The following is a 22,551-nucleotide window of genomic DNA, read 5'->3' on the forward strand; positions in this document are numbered from 1 at the left end:
GACTCTGTATTAAACGAGGTATAAAATAAGCGTAAGCGTGAAAATGGTATAAACGTAGCGTGCGCAGGGAATACACACGGTATATTTGTAGCGTAGTTTTTTTTATTGAGTTGTGCCGTGGTTTTAGTTTGCCATTAATCATTAAAATTCATTTAGTACGATGCGAAAAATAAAATTCCAGTCACGAAAAACGTCCAAGCAAACCGACCATCCCAAAAGAAGAAAGAATTTAATTTGATTCGGTCTTCATTACGGTCGGTATGACATTGACAAGCTTAAATCAAATCAGTTGTGAACCGGATGATTGATATTTTTGCATGTAAAATGCGATGTAAATGCCGTCAAACGATGGTAAATTTGTTCATTAAACAGTTTCAACAGATTAAGAATTTCATTGAGTCTCACGTATTTTTTCTTCTTCTCTTCTTCTTCTCAATGTAAATGTTCATTATTCGTCACACACACACAAAGTAGCAGATGTTCTTGAGCGGACCAATGCGTATTTTCCGAATGGAATTGATTGTGTTGCGGCTTTGTTATACTTACGTTAACAGCTGCGTCGTATCCTTATCAATTTTAAATAAATTACGTGACGTATAATCATTAAAGTTGGAAATTGCTTTGCCGATGTCTTTGTTGCCATCAATTTGTGCTTGATTGGCACCACCCCATGTCTCCACATAAACAACCGACACTCGTGTATTCAACGTACGAAAATACTGTAGGAAATACCATAAAAGAGAGACAGGACATATTAGCGTTCAAATTCAATTTCGATTTTTTTTCATAAATAATGGGACAAAACAATAATTTGTGGAACAAATCAAGGGAATATGGAAGAAAAAATTGTGTGCCATTTGAATGAAAAATGCACGCTAAATATACCAATGAATAAAACGTATAAATGGGATTCATTATAATGGACCCAATTGAATGCGCAAGACCAAATATATTAAATTATAAATGAAAAACAACTCGATAATTGCTTATGAGAAAAAGTTTTTTATTCGCTGTATTTTTTCTGTTCATGAATCGCCAACAAAAACAATTGAACAGTTCAACAATTTTGAGAACAAAATGTTTCGCATGCTACCTCAAGTGGAGCATCATCAATACCACCACCACCACCACCACTCGGCGTCGGATACATAAAATTGATTAACATGGGCCTCCCCGAAAGAACAAAAAGAAAAATTAATGTTCGGAATCAAATTGTGGAAAGTTTTCGACCGAAAGAGAAAATAAATGATTTTTCGAATGAATCGCTTGCGACTAGTAACTAAAGTCGAAGACGTACGACATAGTCGCTCAATTGAATTTTCTTCGGCTAATAAAATACATATTGTACACGTACTGCTGTTATCGGTGTCTCATTTCACCAGATGGACTAATAGCGTTCTCTATGATTGCTGTATCGTATCTTTTGCGTAAACGATGTTGAATATTGGAAAAGTTCTGTTGTTGGATTGTTTTCTTCGACCAGAGGAAGTGGAAAAATTGCTTGAAATTCATTGCGAATAGAATTAAATGCAAGCATCGCATTTTTTCTTCATGTTTTTATACCAGAAATTTGTTTGGGTGACCTTCAATGACAAAACCAGAGCCAAAATGGAAGCGAAATAAAAAATTTCGCTATCGCACTTCGCAGCAGTGTTAATGAGAATATTTTCTTCATCACTTTCTTCTATTCCGCAATTTTTTTTTCTCTCCGTATAATGTTGATCATTGTCAAACAGAAAAGCGACAGAAAAGAGAATAAAAACAATTGACGCGGTCGCGTTCGCAATAAACGGCGTTGTCATGGCGCGTATTTGTCAAATGGGTAAAATTTTGTGAACTTTAATTAGATAAAATTCGATAGCTCTTCGCTTTCACACTAACGAACCAAACAGAAAAAAGGCATTGAAAAACCTTTCGACATCGCAATCGCCCGCGACGATATTGAATTTTCACAATAAAGTCTGCTAATAATATATGACGAACGAAAATGTATTTGGAAAACATTCTTGCGTTCCCATCACTTCATTTTTATTTTCCCAACTTGTTGTCGGATGCGTCTGATGAATTGAAAATGGAACTTTAGTGTATCGAATCCAATTTTCGGCTGTCGTCTATAACAAGCGCAAGAAAATGGATGGAAAAAAAAATCAAACATCAAGAAAAGTTTGGGAAACCTTGCTCGCAGCAAAAATCAAAGTTAAAGATTCATTTTCAAAATAGATTTCTGCGCTTGCGACTCAAACACTAATTGCTGCCTTCGAGTGAAATTTATATTAAATCGCCGATAATTGCGACAAAATGTTAACAGATAAAAGATGAAAGTTACTTGGAAAAAGAAAAGGGCGTTAAATTAAATTGCATTCGGGTAGAAGGCTAAGTATTTTATAAAGAATTTTGTTTTATGGCCTTTTCGGCCTAAATTTGACATCATCATAATCAAAGAATATGTTTATTGATTTTAGCAAAACTTTCGTCTCATTCTCATTAGTTAAGCGAATATTAAATATGTTTTGCTGGCGTTTTTGTTCTAGAATATAACAATAAATAAAACGAAAAATAAATAGAACAATGAAAGAGAAAAACAATTCAGAACAACAAAAATGAAAAGGTGGAAAGGTGAAAAAATACTCACCAAATCGGCAATGTTGGCCACTTGGATAGCATCGTGAACGACTTCGGCACGTGTGCTTCCGTTGCGCTTTTCAAACATTGCCTTATCGACAACAATGGCAGTTTCAATGTATTTGGTTGCTTCGCGTACATCACGCTTGTATCGTCCAGCACCATTTGGATGTTGTTCTTCAACGTTGCCTAGATCACCATGAAATCCAGCTATATGCTTTTGTCGTCTGACACCCATTCGCCGCTCCAATGCACCCGTATTCGCACAACCCTTATTCGCTTTGGTTCGCGCTTCGAAAATGACGTGCGGATGTTTCTGTTGAAACGAATTTGATTTGTTTTTTTTTTCATCCAATGACCAAATTTGTGTTACGCACATCAAACGATTGCAAAAATCGGGGCGAAAAAAACAGAAACACAGCATTCTTTTAGTTTAATGTCAACATATAAATAATATACGGCGAAGTGGAAATAAAAAAATATAAAACGTACAGACTGTCGTACAGTCCAACAAAACATCACACAAAATTGACAAGACCCAATGTATACACAAAAAGCTTTCGATAATCAAAGTGTTTTCCATAAAATAATTAAAAATCTGCATCAATATAAACAAACGCAACGCGTTGTTGTTTTCCGAAAATAAAGTTGTTGCCAACACATTTTTTGCATATTTATGCGTAACTCGAAACCGTCGAAACAAAATTGAATGGCAAACATTGTTTGTCGCTCAGTCAGCAAAATAATGGAATGCTATTAATTTTGATCGGTGGCGCAAAAGTTAAAGTTTTAATTAGACTGCCGCGTGAAGTGAATTGGTTGCCCCAGAACATTTTTTTTCTTGTCGCTCTAAAATAAAATATAAACGAAATTCTCGATGTTGTACATACACGTATTTACGACGATGATGCAAAGCGATCACAAAATTTGCAATAAATTTTTGCTCATTAAACGCCCGTAAACTCAGTTTCCTGCGAAATTTGCTTCAATTATGATAATTTCGGGAATGTATTCACCATGTTGGAGTTGCACAAATGCCAGACGGCATTAGTACGAAATTCCATCGAAGGGATCGCGTTGTTGTGAGCCGAGCAGCAATACCCGACCAGCCAAGTGAAAATTGCCTGAAATATATTACCGCCGAACAAATTCAAACTCATTTAACATTCTTCGAAAGTACTTTTACACATCGCTGTTCACTTTGTACTCGCGAAGCTGCAAATACGACTCATAATTAAATGGAATACGAAGTGATACGAAGTGTGAAATCATACATGTTTTGCGTCGGAGAACATTGTAAAAGAATGGATGTTATTCTTTCACACAAACAGACATACACGAAAATTCGCATCGACAAACGGTGGTACATGAAAAGTCATTCGCTCGCAACGGTGATTCAAATCTCGAATCAATTTCAAAATTACGAACAGGAATATGAGGAAAAACGCCTTTGAAGTACTGAATTCGATTCATGAACTGATTTGCTCAATAAATCTAATTGGAATGGCATTTTTGGCAGCATGTCGAACACATTTCACTCACATTCGATGGTAGATTTCCATTACAATCATTATGCGTTTGGCGCAAAGGAACAAAAATATTCTTTGAATCTTTCCTCCCTCATGGATAATGAGTATGCGATTGCTACTGAAATTGGTTGAGTAGAAAATTGGATTTTTTTTCTTAGGCAATTTGAATAACATTTTCAGCATTCAAACGACGAAAAAAAAACGACTGAATTTATAGATTTTGCTTCCAAAAAAGATTTCAAGCATTTGGGTTTCGTATCGAAATATTTTTAGCCAAAAATCTCGGAAATTAGACTCAATTTACGCTGTTGTGTCATATACTAATGTCATTCGATTGCAAAAAATCTATCGAATTTTCCTCCATTCAAACGATAATATTGTACTCGGCAGAGCAGCTTTGATGTTAGCCGAAAAGCCCACGGATGTTTGGAGGCAGACAAATAACGTTGATTCCGGTTTGTACAATTCCATCGATAAACCTATTGAGAAAAAAGGTGCGAACCGATTTAATCTATTAAGTACCCCAGGCTTTATTCGAAAGTCAATCGAAGTTTATAATGAAGAAATCAAGTGGGAAAAAGAGTGTGAATTAGATGAGAGAGTGGGCGCACAGAAAGAGTTCGAAAGAAAAAACTGTGAAGGTTTTTCCATGTAAAATTGGAAATCAAGCACTTGTGTTAGTAGCTTCTATTCGTCCTAAGTGTTAGTTCTTCGATAAATCTGCAAAAAAAAGGAATCAATTTGGTGCAGAATCTTGTTGCGAACATTTCACTCGTTTTTCACGGTCAATCATCCAAATGAAATCGATAGTGCGAATTTGATTTTTCCAATAGAAACAACCTGAAAAACCTGCCAAATGAAACGGAAAAATTCATTTCGCTTGTTGTTTTTTTCTTCTTGTTTTGCGTCCATCTTAATGTGTTCAAACCCCATTTGCTGGATTCATCTCGTTCGTTGGATTTACATACATACATAATACCATCAAATTGCTCTACACGCATGAATATATGCATGTGAATCATACAATCGGCCGGGTTGGACAAAGAGTCCAAAGACACAAATAAAAACGACATGGACTTTTTCTCGACATTTTGTGACGTTGTGACAAATGTCGAAAGTATAAAGAAGAATTTTGGGGCTGAATAACAAAAGCATGGCTGCTATGTTGGCTGTAATGGGTGTGTGAAAGCGAACAAAAAAATGATGTGCTGAAAATTCCGAGAATCAGAATACAACAATGACATTCGACTCAACTAATCTGAATACATTTTAAGCATATCGAAAAATAGGGTGGGCGCACATTCGATAATGACATTTGCATTCATTGAGTCGGAAGAAAGGAGTTCACTCAGCCAAAAGTTCAAATAGACAGCCGGCCACTGTCGAGCAAGAGTATTTACATTATGACCGAAATCAGGTTCTTTCGCCGAAAAGGCTAATTCCATTTAAAAGAAATCGACAGACAAAAATGCTGGTGCGCGCTCGCTCAATTCGACCAATTCGTTGATGCTATTGTATGTGTGTGTGTGGGCAAATATGGCCAACATGTGTGCTACACACGTTTCGTATCGTATATGCGGCTCCGGGCTCTCGATTTGATACTTTCATTTTTCACTTGATTTTTCCTTCATTTTATTCATTCCCATTGTATTTGACTTTGGTACCTTCCTCTATGCAATTTGTCCATTGGATGTGCGACGACGAAGTGGTGACAAAAAAAAACATTTCTCGAACAAAAAATTTGTAAAAAAAGAGAAGATAAAACGTGCAACTCCAAGGCATCGAGTGTGAGTGTTCGAATACATTTTTCGAGTGAAAATTGGCCTATTGTCAAAGCATTCCGTTTCGCTCTTTGCACAGCATATCCCATTGATTTCATTTGTTATTCTTAGATATTCGTTCAACATACACACAGTTCATGCGTTATGTTTGATATTTTGAATGTAGAATGATGGCTTTCCAAATCCCATTTTTTGTGCCGCTATTTCCACTGCTTTTTTCGGCGATGTTGTTGTTGTTGGTATTGACTATTGGCATAACTATGGAACCGACATGATTCGATTCGGGCATTCAATTCCTGGTTTTTGACTTCAAATCCATTTCTACAATCTCCGGAAACCACAAAGACATCGCCTTCGAAAAAGGAAACTAGCACATGAAATCGGGGCGCGCGCCTACCCAATTCGATTGATTTGAAAGAAAACTACATGATTTTGTGGCCCAATCAGAGATAAGCACACGTACCGCTTTATTCTTATTCCCGCGCAAAAACATCTCGAGGTAAGTGCGCCAGAGAAAGAGTGCGGCAAGCAAAAAAGAGACGGAATAAAATAGTTGGTACAAAAAAGGAACCCAATCAATTTCTCCCTTTCCTTTTCGCTATCGCTTCTTTTTATGCCATTGCGTTTTGTGTGTGTGTGTCTGTTTGTGTGTGTATCTAAGAGAAGTAAAAGAAAGCTCAACAAATGTAGTGTAATAGAAATTCGAAATTGACGACCTGGGTTTGTCCAATTCAACAATAGTTGGGGGAAAAAATTGTCCATCGATTTTGTTGTGTTTTCATTTTCCAGAGATTTTCTATTTCTTGCTTTGTCCTCATTTAAATCAGCTTTTGTGAACTGGTTTCAGACGAAGATTTATTTTTCCGATTTACTTCTCTGAATTGTTGAATTTCTCGGTCGTTCGCAGTTCAGTCTTTTGTTTTGAAATTGTTCACATTTTGCAATTACTTGCGACACCAAATTGAAAACAAGTGAAATGCGCTTTTAGATTATTTTCTCTTGTTGGTGATGGTCAAATCGGATTTCGCGTCGTTTATTTAAGCTACACTGTACGTGTACACATCCTTGTGAAGCCGATGTGTTCCGTTTAATTTTGTTGGCTTTATGCTTTAGCTTTTTCCCCCAATCGATTTCACGATTAAAGCTTTACATTTGTTGCATTCCGCTCGAGACAGTATTATATCGGCGACGCCGACAATTTCGCCGACGACAACAACAACCGAAGCAGCAGCAGCAACAACAAAAGCAATTGTTTCTATTAAATGAATTGTTAGTGAAAGAATTATGATTATCTAAAATCTATGGGCCGGACACTGAATGAAAGGCATCCAACTATTGAGAAATAACGGACCGATATAGTGTGAATAGAGAAATGCCGTTTTCAATGGAATAGAAAAGGAGGTGATATTCGTTGATCGAAACGATATACTATTATCGACCCGAAAAGAAGTCGTATTATACACGCAAACATTTTTACAACGGCCGATGATGTTGCAAAATGAATAGATATAGCGCAAAATCGGAACGTAGCCTTTTCTTTTCTTGCTTCGATGTTCCAATGTTTTTTATTTTTGCCCTGCTTATGTGTGTGTTTGTGTTCGTTCATATCGACTGTTGTTTCATGAAATTTAAGCGAAGGTATTTATAGAATTCTATCCGAATGGTCATCGAAAATGCTTAATACCTGAGTATCGTCGTTCGTCCAAAGATTTTGAACCGTTCGACGGTGGGACATCTCATTGTATAGTAAACGAATCCTGATAAAATTGGAAAAATTGTAAGCACAACATCGACGCAGTAAAGCAACAACACATACCAAACAAAATGAAAAGAGAAGAGAGAAGAGAGAAGAGAAACATATACGGTCAACTCAAATCTATCGTTCAAAGGCCAAATCCATCGGAGATAATCTACCTCAATTCAGTCCACAAAATACAATTTTATCTGTTTTTCTCTTCATTCGTTCGTTTTTTCTCTTTTTTATATGTATTTTTTTGGAAATTGTAGTGGGAACGTGGATAATAATATCGTTGGATGGTATGATAACAACGACAAAAACCGCTTTATTATTAGTATTTCCATTACGGAATCGGATTCAATCGAGAAATGTAACGCATTCACTTAGATTATTAGCTCACTCAAGGGCTTTTTGAATCTTTAGTTTTCCATTCAGCCACATAAGCATCAATTAAACCGAAAGAAAGAGAAAGGATTTCAATCGGTTTGCCGCTTTTCATATATGTATTATTTACTAGTCAGAAATATTTTACTTACATTCAATTCTATTGATCACTACATCTATATCAAAATGTTCTGTTACTATTTTCACAGGCTTGTAGCATATGGAAATGATATTTTTCAATGCGACCAAGACCATTAATATTTATAATTTAACTATTGCAGTTCAATTTATAATTTAAGCCAGTGCAAGCCATATGAGATTGTATGAATGAATGAATAAATGAATGAATACAACTTTAATTACACTAGTACTTTGAATCCCTAGACAAAACCGTTGACGCTCACCGCACTTCAAACAGTATGGTGAACCTTACATGAAAAGGCCCAAGAGATAACGAATCTTTTGTTTACTTGTGCACTCAATAAATTTATTTCCGAGCTGCACGCTTTGATAAACTATTCAACTCAAGGGCCATTTGCGTTGGATGTGACGAAGGAGAAAGTGTGAGTTGAACGCAGAAAATGAATGTTATTATTACCTCATGTAATTTGTAGCATTATCCTTCGGACGAAGAGAAAGGGAAGAAGAGGAAAATGTTCTACGTTCGGTGTATTCAATTGATCAGTTTTTAATGCAGCCGATACGCCAATCAAAACAAAATGATGAAAATGATGCAAGCAGTAAAATGGTCAAATATGATACACACATCACGAATTTTCGAAAATATATAGTCGGGATAATGAAATTGTCGCAAAGCATTTGCTGTGACAGGCGTTTTCGGTCTATGTCAGCCGATCATCAATTGCTAACACACTTGATGCATATTATCCTTCATAAATATTCGATGAAACGCAATTCGTGTGTCATGTTCACTTTGCAATTATCAAAACATGATTGCAACATCTCACCCCAGTGACCATTGGACCAACACCCAAAGGCATACAAATCAATCCATCGAATTGTTGCCTTATAATTTCGTATTGATTCCACACATTCATGAGCCATCATATGCGATTCAAATAACATTCGACGAATTGCTTTGCCGATGCGGTTCAATGGCATCAAATTTTAGCCGTTCATTGCTCGAGAATCAGAAGTGTGAACGAGAAACGCAAGGATATGAATAGATATGAACGTGGTTGATGTGATTGAAATTGCAAATGTCGTCCTCAAGATGCTTGTTTTCGTTTCGTCCAACACTAAAACCAGATTCGAATTTAATTAATACCACCCGATCCAATGGACGAAAACACCCCGAATCGTTATTGTGCCCTGGCCAAAGCATACCATTTAGCATAAGTGTATGCCTGTGTGTATGCAACGGTTAAGTCCATTTATTTGAGTTGAAAGTGGAGCAAAGTCTATTTGTTTGGTTATATTCATGAGCTCAAAATTAATAAATCTGGAGAAAACAACAATATATCGTGTGTCCAACTCGAAATCGGCAGAATGTGAAGACTTGGCAATTTAAGTACTTTCTACGCACACGTAAACGCTTATCAAGTATTAGAACGGACAAATCCACCTTGATGGAAGTTCGGCTAAAACAGCAAGCTAAAACACATTTATTTATCAAAAGCTTTCATATTATTGGATCTTGCGCGCGACCTTTAACTCAAATGCCACGTATCCAAAACGTAAATGAGATTGCGACAAACACCGGAATAGACAACGAATTACTTACCGATAAATCACCTCCGTAAAATGGATGTATAACAAAAGTTTCATTTCCTACGTGAATAACACCGCTAACTCCGTTGCAGGTGTGAAAGGCAGCACTAGCACCAGGGTAATCTTTAACTGTGCCATGATAGAAGCAATGTTCGACATCCTGGATTGGAAATAATCATTTTTTTTTTTCAAAATGAGATAACAAACACTTGAATAATGGAAATCTACTTGTAAAAAATTGTCACTGCCATTGTTTTGTGTTGTCATTAACAAAAAGCAAAATCAAACACAAAAGTCGTATGTTCGTTCGTTGGGCAAATTTAATTGCTTTCCAAAGCAAATAAATTCGTTGGAATCGCGCTATGCATGCCTTCATTCTATTTCGCCAGAGTTCGCTCTTCTGAGCTCGAACATAGATTCGCGGTGAATGAAATCGCTTCAATTCGATTCGTATTTGTATTATTGAGACAAAGGCACTTCAAAGTCGACTCAATGAGTTTAATCGAAAATTTAAATGAATTGAATTCTGCGCTACATAGCAAACATTCCACTTATCGAACGGGAACGCGTTCATTGTGATTTTTTGCGATTGGGCGTGACTGGATGGATGGATCACATTGAGATATATATTATATACTATACTTACGTGCCGACCACCATCCATGGCGTATCCGTTGGCTAGATAATGTTTTTGTTGAATATTGGGCGATAAAAGTTGCCTGCGAAAGAAATCAAACATGAAAATCAAAATGATGATAACTTTATTTGAGGGGAAAAAGAATGTGCAAAGAAAATAATTGCTTCTTTCCGAAAGGGTAAAGTTTAACTCCAAGTAGCATTTTTCAATTTTCGATTTACGTTTACCGTTTCCGGTTGGCAACAACGTATACGGTAGTTCTACTCTAAATTGAACGTGCATCTAAATTGAAAGAGAGTCGAGAAAATTGTTAAAGCTCTTGATGCCAGTAAATTTTCACTTTGCCCGTAAATACACTCTAGCCTTTCAACAACAGACCATTTGCCCCTGTCAACATTCGCCAATTGCTTCGAAATCATAAATTAACGGAAATTATATTTCAACGGGAGTTTCCGGCTTAAAAATTGCTTTCCAACGCAGTGCATTTTTATGACAGGCCATAACACACCGGGGGCAAACACTAAGAGCAATAGAGGCTAAGCGGAACGAGACCAGAGTGAGTGAGTGAGATTGAGAAGAAAAGTGCCAACTTCAACAAAGTATGGGACAAAAAATGCGGGTAATGAAATTGAAGGCTGCATTGATTCAAAAATTTATTTTACATTAAGATATTGACATTACTATTTATTATGTGTCAGACATTGATTCACTTTAGAGTCGCACTATAAATTCTATTTAAAAACCAATAGAGGGAGATCATAAAACTACATTTGATATACGTTGGCTATTAGAAATCAATTTCAGAAAACGCGTGGATGATGAAAAAAATCACATTGAAAAAATTAATCAACTTTGTAGCAAGTTTCTTTATGATACTGACGGGAGAGATTTTATATCAAAGATGGAAAAATTGCTGCATAAAATGCAATATTGCCGTTTAATGAGTGCAATTTCTCTGATAATCAGCAAAGAGAAAGCGATGTATGTCTTGGAGTGCAAGTTGAAGAAGGGCAAGCAATACATAAAGTTGGAAATTTATTTATTTATTTTCGTTGGAAGTACATTAATTCGAAATGTGCTCCAGCTACTCTCTGCTGCCGCTTCGGCATTTCGATCGAACGTACTTTACTCTACACTTCAATTCAGCACCTCTAAATCATTTTATTTCCATTTATATGCTCGCAGCTTTTCCGAGCCATTAACTATTTCTTGACAAAATGCATCTGATTTTCTACATTTGCTTCATTAAGAAGAGGGAGGTAGAGAGAGAGAAAAAAATATGGGGAAAAAATGTTAAACTGTTACGCTCTTTGATCAACCTCAATTTCTTTTCCCTTCCTCCAAAGCATTTTTACTCAGCGTATATATGCGGTGGATTTAGTGTGGAAAATGCCATTTGCATTGCAACGCAATAAACACAAAGTCTATGTTTGTCGAGTTGATTTTGTGGGTGAGTGATTAGAAATCCCAACATAAAGCCAACCGAATAAAAATAATCATAAAGAAATCTCTGTGCGATAAAAATGAAAATGTAGAATGCATAAAAGTCTCCAACGAACTAACCAATCTCATATCATGGCATACACGTGAACCGCATCGTTGATGATGTTTGACATTCAACGTCATTACAAACCAAAGGGACGCAGCGAGAGTGAGAGAGACAAACGAAAGCAGTAACAGCAGAAAAAAATGGCTAAAAGTACTTCTATAGCGGATTTAGTAAAAAGTAAACGAAAACACATTAACGGATTTGTGGTACTGTGCAATGTTTTTCACATTGCATACGGCTCAGTCGCTCTCTTTCGTCGCTCTTATTTATCCATTTGCGGCATTCGATGCAAAATCCACTTATTCAATTAAAACAATGCAAGAATCATGGTACGAAATGCGAAAAAAAACTGAAATCTGGATTTTCAAGCGAATTGAATTTAAATGAGAGAGGGAGTGTGTGTATGTGTGTGTGTGTGTTTCGAAAAGAGAATGAAAAAGTGCTTTACTTTGTTCGAGTGGAAACGATTGCTTGATTGCCACTTTACACAAAAACGACCGCAACGCATTTCTATTTTGAAAATTTTCGATCGAAATGAAGAATTTATAAAACGAGTGTATGTTTGAAGACGCAAATACACAAATACCAAACGAGTCAAATAACAAAGTCAGTATGAAAACTTTGTCATCGGAGAAGCCGCAGCAACAGCCGTGCCGAGGCAGATTGTGAGGCACTCTCGGTAAATGATATATATATATAATATATATTCGTTCAAACAAAGGCAAAGGAGAAATTATTAATTTAATTTTGATGTGTGTACAAAATTACATATTAATTTCCGGAACGTGTAGAAAAACCACTATTCACATTCAAAAATATAATCGTTTGCTTGTTCGACGTTGGGATACAGAGAAAAAACTGCATCTTTGTAAACTGGGAAATAAATTAAAACCACTGTTTGGTTCTTTTACTCCATTCGAGAGTATGTGAATAGAATTTTCTGCATAGATTAGGAGTCTTGAATTTGATAAAGTAGCACACGGTGAACGACAAAACCAGTACTCATATGATGCATCATTTTAATGAGATCGTAGAAAATTTACTTTGTTTATTTATTTTATCTTTATTGTTTTTTTGCTTCTACTTCATTTTCGACATTTTTTCACGATTCAAGCATCATTGAAAAAAATATAAAGACAATTACGATGTGAGAGCGCGTTTTTCCACCACCATCATCATCATACCCATCGGAAAAAGGAGTGAAAAAAACGCTCTCTCGCATAAATACAGTTTAGCTCTATCCATTCTGTGCTCTTCAGGCAATCCTGTTTTTTTGGTTTCGCTTACCGTACCGTTTGCGTTGTGCTTATTTACATATTCATATTTGCTATGCCGTGGATATGTTCAAATATTTCAACATGTAAGCCCGATGTGTGTTATGTAGCTAACATACGACCATATGGCGTATCAATTTTGTACTTTTTGCTCTCCACCATACAGACACACAGTTTTTTTTTTTTGCTTTAGCGAACTGAAAATACACTATGTAGTTGTTGCATGTTCTTATGCTTAATTTATATATCATGTTCGAAATTTACCTCCGAGTTGAACACCAATTTTAATCTAGTACGCGCGCGTTGCTCGTTTCGGGGTAATATTTCGTTTGGCACAAAGATTGAGGGATTTCAACGCTCATTCTTCTCCCGCCACTCCTCCTCATTTGTATGCTCCACACAATTCAGACAAAAACCGTGTGATTTAATATACATACCGAAATCGGAATAAATTTTATCTGCACCGAATCGTAAACGTGACCACGGTCTCTAATCTCAAAAGAAACTTGATATTTTGTTTAGCCAACAGTTTTTGGTTTTGTTGCCGAATTCTCTTGATCATTTCGGACTTAAAAAATATTGTATGCTCATGCTCAATCATCGCATCGTTTTCAAGAACAAGAAGATATTGCGAATTTAAGCCAAAATTATTCTATAATTAGAGCTCGCGAAAATCGTTTCGTTATCTATCATTTGCATAAATGTGAGTCCGTAGTACTCAACGTATATTAAATTTAAATAAAATACCGCTTGAATCTCGTTGTCTATTTATGTTCTTGTGCAATTCAAATTTAATAAACATGTTAAAAATGCTTCGTATAATTCCACCGAATTAATTTGGAAAGCAGTTGCACACCGAAGTTCGCTTCATTTTGAAAAATGAATGTGTGTTTGTGTTTTGTGTTTCGGTAGCGAGAAGCGAGGTCGCTTAATGTGAACACATTATCGTTTGGCAAAATTCTATCGTACAAACGAAAAGGAAGGTCATCTTTGTCAAGCGTGTCAAGCATACATTTGTGGCATTTTCGTTGGTGGACTCTGTGATGGTTGTGTGTTATGTCGTTTCCATATATACCTATTACCGAAAAGGGTTTAAATGGATTTAAGTAAAAAAGCACATCGTTTGAGATGAACACTTGCAATTGGTTCTACTCAGCGGGAGTGTTTAAATTAATTTAACCAACGGATTTTTTTATTCAGTTAAGCTGCAATACAACATTCAACCATAAATTTCAACTATGAATAATTCAATAAATTTAATCAGTTTTTAAGCATCTCGTTTCGCTCATCTTATTATTTTCAGCAGAAGAGAGCCAAGACGCAGTAATAAATCCACAATATTGGATTTGCAATTTATGAAAATTTCAAAGCCAACCAAATGAAGAGCATTGCTTTCATGTTTTCCAAGCCTATTCTTGAGAACGGTCTTTGTTGCTTTCACAACTTAATTTGGTACCTCATAATGAAATGAAATATAAGGATAATCCTAAGATGAAACCATACGACGGAACAGCTACATGTAAGCACAATTAACAATGAAGCTCGTTTTTAAGTGATAAGGAAAATATAATGTCCATAAATATATTGCCGGAATACCAAAAGACAGCCAACGACATCTCTAAACCAACTTATTGAATCATCGAATATTTCGAGCAACTTTTTTCATCGTGTGTGACTTGAGTTGAATATAATCAACTTTACGGCGACACTAGCAGCTCCTCTGCACACACACATCGTAGAAGAGAGTACAAAAATCATAGTATTTTGGCAAATGCATCGAGTAACCATTGCAAAACATCAATACATTTTGGCTAACGCGTAGTAACGGCCCACAGAGAAGCTATTAGCGTCGTCGTCAAGTTGATTATATTCTAGTAAAGCTATACACGTTAAAAAAAAAGTTGCCCAAAAATTCAATGATTCAATGAGTTGGAATTGAGATGGCATTGACTGCTATGTGTCAAATGACTTACATTTGAAATGTATTGTGGCACTATCGCTATGATAATGTCAATAAACCAATGACTGGATACTTCTTTTATCTCCAAAGATGGCTTTACTAAATGATAAATATAAAATGCGATGAAATGGTTATAAAAATCCATCCAAGCTGTGACTTCATCGATGGATGTTTGACACAATAAATTACAAACGCAGTCCTTTTTTTAGCTTCATTTTTGTTTGCATCGTTGCAAATTTATGCGGCGACCGGTTGTAATTTAAGCTCTAAAATGGATGTGGGTGCAACAGTATGTGAAAATATGTGAATTCAATGCAATCACATGCACACGAGAATGGTGGGAATTTAAAAGAAAACATAGGTGAACAGTTTATCACTAATTTCACTTCTCTAAACCTAAGGCAACAACGAGTGTGCAAAGATATTCTGCGAAAATGTTTTCATGTTTTCGAAACGATGCCGCGCAAAAAAGAGCAAGAGGGACGATGAAGAAAATGGATGGTTGGCTTGCTCGTTGTGCAATATCCGCGCATATATGTATTTGTTGAACTTTTTTATCATCAGCAGAATTGTAAGCAAACTCAACACCAACATTGCATATGCACATACATTTTATAAACATAAGCCTATGTCTATGCTCATGCAACGGAATTCCATTTATATTTCGATTTTATGGTATTTAATGAGTTTCTTTCTCGGCAACAAAACGAAAATTCCCTTCTGTTGATGTCACTCAATGGTGGTGGCTTCTGTGTACCATATGCAGAATACGGAGTGTATATGGTGCTTCTGTACCACAGCAAACAACTAGTGGCGTTGTTGATCCTAAAGCCACCGAACAAATAAATTGCATCATTCGAATGAATTTGTGCACGGCTCAAAATCAACCCGAGCTAACAAACAAGTTAGAAATAGAAAGAGTTGGGGGGAAACGGAGGCCTGGACGAGTGAATCTGCAACGTTTCCGATTCGCTAGGGTTCACTCTTCTCCAATGCCATTCTCTAGCTTTTGGTGTTAAAGCTGCAACGCACCATGAGATTCCGAATCGTTCTCATTCCCATTGACATAAGCAATTCTGCTTTCTATTTTCAAACGTTTTCACTCTAATACGATTGCTCGACATATGTTTAAGTCAATATACATTGTTCGCCCGTAAGTTGCCACTACATATGTGGCATCATGCACTTCTGCAGCCGCATTTAGAAATTTTGTCACCTCCGTTTAAATTGCGGGTTCATCTGTATTTGTAGCTATGCACCGAGAGCATTTGAAAACTTATTGTTGTTTTTCCTGTGTCTGTGAGTGCCGAACAATAAACGAGAGTGTGCGAAAGAGAAGGGCATCTCTTTCCCTCTTCCTCTTGTTCTCTCTTTCTCTTAATATCGTATGCAAAACGGAACTTTAAGACTTGCACAAAATTCTGTATGGAATAACAACGATTTAATGGCACAATCGCATCGAAAGAAATGAATTAAGTTGCCGATCGACAATCAGCAACGCTCCTCTCTGTTCAAGATGTGTTTGTCAGTGGTTTTTAACATTTCGCACATAATAACGACAGAAGCTCGTTCATATGAATGAATATTTGTCCAATGTTTTGCCATTGTTCGACGCACAGGTGAAATTCTAATTCAATGCACAAATATTTCATCTCATAAATTATGAAAATCCAGCAAATTTTATCGCAAATGGATAAAAGTTTTCTCTTGATTCATATAGTAGAGGGCATCACATCGGTAGCACAACTATTTGCATAGATTTTGTGCAGAATCTATTTCAATCCGATTTTGCTGATAAAATTGAAGTAAAACACATCGGTGTAATGAGACCACAAAACTAGTGTGAAAATCAAAAGTAATTCACCCAGATTACGACATTCATATACAACATCGGATAAAATAGTAGCACAGACTATAAAGTGAATATAATTTTAGGTGCCAACACTACACTAAAAAAAAAACTATCATCTCAATCCGAGTGAAAATGGCAAAAAGCCAAATTTTATGATGTTCACATTGAAAAGGGCATATAATTTTTGGGGTTTTGGCTGAATTGAATCGATATTAGATGAAAATAAATTTGCGAGCAACGCATCGGAACATAATTGATGACGTAACTTTGGTCGTGACATGTGTGTTTCTGTATGTGTGTGTTATGTGTTTGGATGCGGTTTTGAAGATGTAATAATTTACTTTAATAAATTGCACAAATACCATCACTTACGCACACATCATCGCAAAAAGAGTATAATTAACAGTGGCTGCAGCATTAAATGATTATATGCGTTCAGTAGACACCATCCAAGCGACTGCAAATACACACACACACACACGAAGCGAACACAGTTTACAAATTGCGAAACATTTGTTTTCGACTGATTTAATGATAATGATATTTGGAAAGTTTGTTACTATTATTATACTTTCTATCACCTCCCCAAACCGCCCGAGCTCACTTCGATACAGTGTCGTCTCGATATTTGTATATTCCCAGCCTGACTTGAATTATTACATCCGCAAAGAATGTATAGTATATCTCGGTACATTATTCAAACAGATAACGAAATTGAAGTTTTGGATTTGGGTTTTGGCTGTGTCTTTTTTCCGCACTCATCATTTTCTCGCTTGAAAGATTTCGAATCTTTGCGAAAATCTCTGTGGCATTTTCATTCGAACTAAACGCAAAAAGGGCGCAATTTTATTTGTCGCTTTACGACTTATGAATTGATAAAATTTAACTCAATCCAGAGTAAAAAAAAAATCACCTATCTCTGACTGAGATGGTCGAATCATTTGAGCATCATCATCAACAACAACAAAATCTGTGACGTGTGTCTTATCAAATGCATGCAAACTGTCAACGGATGCAAAATCACAAAATGAAGTTGATATAAAATGGAATGTTGCTCTCCTTTCTGGAAACGGACCACTTTTGTTGGACTTGTTTTAATTTTGACGCTTTTATTTCGAATGAACATTTTGGTTGGCTGCGACAAAAGGAGTCAGAAGCAAGTAAAATGAAGGCGAATACACAATATTAAATTAATCGGATTATCTTCATTTAAATTTGTTGAAAAACGGGGCAAAATGTGTAGTCGAAGTGTGTCAATTTCTAGAATACAGAAAACGACACATATAGACATGCACATTACACAAGCAACTGAATCAGCGACGCTTTCAATTCGAAAGGATTTACAAAAGTCTCTGAATGAATACATTGTATGCCATCGTTAAATGAATTTCAATGGTAGCAACAGTGTGGAGAAGCACGCATTCTCGGCAATGTGGCGAAAACACACAGCATCCAATTTCAAGCGAATGTATGCGAAATCTTTTTGGCTTGCCGTTTAAGCATTGATGAAACCTCTATTTGATATGCGCGGCACGGATTAAACAGCTACATTAGCACACAAATCACTCCGTACAACGATGCACGAAAGAAGAAAGCAAGCGCACGCACCGCACAGGAAACGAGCAAGTGAGCGTGTATTTCTCCTCCCTTTTCCTGTGCGCCCATCAATTGTGGGCCCTCGCTTTTCTTTGGCTCGAATTTTAATTATCTGTATTTGATTACGGCGGCATTTTTTTACGTTTTTCCAAGTGAAACGTTCCATTCTGCCCGAGGATTAAACTGATTGACGCAAATCCGTCTATAGCTGATCTATTTACATTTATTTGTTTTATTCATTTTGTTGTTTCGGTTGCGACTGTTTGTTGTTTCTTTCAGTCGCTTGGCATCCTTTCTCTATCTTTATCTTTCGCTTTCGCTCGATCCTTTCGGTGTGTTTCCTCTCCGGTAATCCATCTATAGCATCCTAGGCAAAGCAACATTGACAAATTGACTGTGGAAGAAGGATTGCAAACTAGTCTCCATGAGTTGTAGGAATGAATTTTGAAACAGCATTAAATATGGGTGTGGTGTGTCTTTTTTATTGCGTGTTTCGGGTTTCATTGTTACAAATTTTCCTGTGCATAGCCCTGTGCTGCTTAAAATTGGCTATAAGTAATTAGTGATTGCTTGAAAGTTTTGTAAGCAAATTGTGAGCCGTGGCAAATGCTTCAAGCGACATATAAATCACAGTTTGTGTTGTACAAAACAAACAAATAGAGTGCCAAATGCATTTGAGAGCTTGAACTGGGGCGAACAACGGTGGTTTTGTGGCTATCAAGGCGACGGCAGCTTCTGGATCGCTTTAAAATTCGATTCGGGACCGTTCAAGATGAGTTTGAGTGTGGGATTGGTCATTAGCATTTTGCAAGTGGCCATTTTCGCAATGTATGTGAACGCGCATCTTATGCAGTTTCGCTCTTGCCCATTTCCTGAAATAGTTTTCCCAATAAAAATTTGAATTGAATAGATTCACTATATGTGCAATTTACAATGCACACATTTCGAACTGTTTGCCACTTGTTAGGAGCGTAAGGGAGAGAGAAAAGGACAGAGAGAGGGTGTGCGCGTACACATAAGCCTTTTTTCCGTTTCAAAATTCAATTTGCCGTTTGGAACAGGTAAACGTGTGCGAATGTGCGTAATTAATCGTTCGATGTTTGGATTGCAGCCGAAACATCGCAAAATGTATCTGATAGATTAAACGTGGCAAAAACAATGAATGAAAATGCAAATTACATGTCCGCCGTTTGAAATGTGCTGTTAAAAAAAGAGTTGAGGCGTGCGCGTGCCCATTAGCCTGCACATAACCAAATGAAATGGATTAGATCGAATACAGTTAGCCATGTCGGGACATCGTTGCAACACAGCAAACACAGCATCGAACAATTTAGTGAAAAGCAATTAGTGCAGTTCATGCAAACATAATGCGACACTCGCATCAAACATTGTAATTATCAATTTAATCGGTGCGTGCAATCAATTGCATCATTTCACGAGGATTTATTGCGTTCGAGCAATTTTTTTTTTGTTTGCCAAACAGAGATCGGTGAGAGGAGAGAGAAAGAGAAGGCGAGCTAGACCATCGTTTATTTGAACCGGTTAAAAATCATTATGCTGCTTGCAACTGATTAGAGTATGAAGTTTTGCAAATAGTTTCGAGTGGCAGAAAACTTTGAGTCACTTAAAGTGGAAATTTATCGTCAAAATTAATTGGTGTGACCCCTTTTGTGCGTGCAAAAAGTACAAAATAAATGACTTGCTGTGTTTCATTACATCGATTTAGATATTCACGACCACTGCTTCAATTGCTTAATTATACATAATTGTGTCATCGCTTGAGCAAATGCAATATGATGCTCGGTGGAGTTCCTTATCGTTTATTATGTGAAACACTTGGCAGAATATTGCTTCTAAGTGCAAATTGGAAATTCATCGCAACCACAACAGCATACACTCCACTCCACTCCACTCGACTCGACTTTCAATGTAGTAAAATAATTAAGCATTTGCATTGGCATTCTTCGTTTCATAAAAGCATTTTGTACACGATTACACGTAAGGCAATTTATTCATCAATACGTGACCATAAAACATAATGGCTAATTGCTCGCTTAAATATCCATTGAATTTACCGTGCATTCGCTTTCTATTTAGCAGGTATGTGCGCGTGTGTAACAACATATTTCCGATTGGCAACAGCAGCAAAACCATTGCCAGGCCATCCGAAACGGAGACAGAACGTGTCGGGAGAAAGATAAAGCTCGAAACATAAATAAATGCGTTTGAGTCAATTCGAAAGTTATTCGAATGCGAACAAATGTTTTTGCGTATGTTAAAACAGAAAACAACTCAAGTTCATGTGACAACTTTTCCTTCGAATCAATTTCGTCATCATTTTTTTTCCTCTCGAAAAGTCGTACCAATTCATGAGATACACTTCATAGCTTTTACATTGTTTGCTATGGAATATTGCCGCCAGTACTAACTTACACATATTTAAATTACTTCGTTTCGTTTTACTTTTGCTAAGAAAACTGTTTTACTTTAGCCTTTATCACTTTATTTCACATTTTGAGCAAAGTTTTAATGTAACACATATGCTCATAACCTGAATGTACGCGCTTTCATTCTGTTTGTCAAAATGCCGCTAAACTTTGCACGACAGAGGCACACAACGAGCAAGTGGGAGAAAAGTACGTGTGTCGATACAATTATGCATTTATCATTCAGGTCGCTGCTCGTGTGCAAACAACGAAAAACATTCGCACATCTTTGCAAATAGTGCAATGATCCTCGGGACACAACACCTTTGCCTGCTGGAGAGCATCAATTTGAGTGAGTGTGCGTATGTGTGTATGTATATACGTGTGTGTGTGTGGGGGTACAAAGCCATGTGTGCCCAAGAATAGTTACACGATATTTTGATGTTTTAGCAGAAGAAAAACAGGTTAAATGAATGTCTCGTACACATAACAAAAACGCTGCTCACCTTAATGGGCTGAAATGCTTGTGAAGCATGACTGAATATCAAGTTTTCGTTCACTCGGCAGAAAGTAGGAAGCAAATACATATGACCCCATTTAAAATGGCACTCCAACCGAATTCATATGCATTCTCATGGGCGTTCTGTCCTACCGCCGATTCCATTCCATCTCACGGATATGTGCAACATCTTCAGAAGGTTAAACCATTTTGCCTGACCTCTTATGTTATCCTAATTAAAATGCTGAAGCATTGCGTATCAACTACGTACACAAAACACAAGACATTTAAAGAAAAATCGGAATTTATGCGAATTTCATTCGCCTTTGTCCAATATTATTTGGGTTAGCAGCCATTTACACGAGTGGCATCAGTTTTATACGCATTATTCATTCTATGACTCTTTCAAACGAAGAGAGCTTTTGTCCAACATAGGCATTACCATTTTGAACGTACATTCTAAAGAGTTACACAAATAGTTCACATGCTAATGCACGTTTCCGCAAATCAAAAGAACATCACAAATGAACCCGTGAGCATAAAAACGACTTATTAAACAATCGCCGAACAAAACGATACTAGAAAAAACTACTAAACAAAACACACGTTAAAAACGTAACACAGCAAGACGGTACCGTTCAAAACGAAACTCCGCTGTGCTACACATTACCGCTGTGGTACGTTTTGTTCAGTAGTTTTTTCTTGTATCGTTTTGTTCGGCGATTGTTTAATAAGTCGTTTTTATGCTCACGGGTTCAAATATCCGATTGATGTATTTATTTAATCATTACAAAAGTGCTTCGAAAATTCTGGATTATTTCGAGTGCAGTAACGCTTTGATAAATAGTGTTTTGTTTGTTACGGCTCAAAGGTATTCCGTTAACCAATTTGGTGAATTGAAATTGGTTTTTGCCTCTTGCTTGAAGTTTAAAGAAATTCGAAATCATTCATCGAAAGTTTCTGGTATCAATCG

The 22,551-nt window shown here is 36.7% G+C and overlaps 1 protein-coding gene across 4 annotated transcripts in view; it reads right to left on the reverse strand.

Moving 5' to 3' along the window:
• LOC129569160 (disintegrin and metalloproteinase domain-containing protein unc-71) overlaps positions 1-22,551 on the reverse strand; it is a 303,850-nt gene that overhangs the window by 28,180 nt on the left and 253,119 nt on the right. For all 4 annotated transcript variants that reach the window (XM_055447710.1, XM_055447708.1, XM_055447709.1 and 1 more), the window contains 4 exons: positions 10,432-10,504; positions 9,799-9,945; positions 2,633-2,938; positions 547-719 (listed from right to left, as the gene is read on the reverse strand). In XM_055447710.1, coding sequence (XP_055303685.1) covers positions 547-719; positions 2,633-2,938; positions 9,799-9,945; positions 10,432-10,504 — 699 coding nt within the window. The remainder of the gene's footprint in view (positions 1-546; positions 720-2,632; positions 2,939-9,798; positions 9,946-10,431; positions 10,505-22,551) is intronic.

Source organism: Sitodiplosis mosellana, unplaced genomic scaffold (assembly GCF_009176505.1).
Source record: "Sitodiplosis mosellana isolate CC-2019 unplaced genomic scaffold, AAFC_SMos_1.0 Smas_scaffold_30, whole genome shotgun sequence".
Taxonomy (NCBI): domain Eukaryota; kingdom Metazoa; phylum Arthropoda; class Insecta; order Diptera; family Cecidomyiidae; genus Sitodiplosis; species Sitodiplosis mosellana.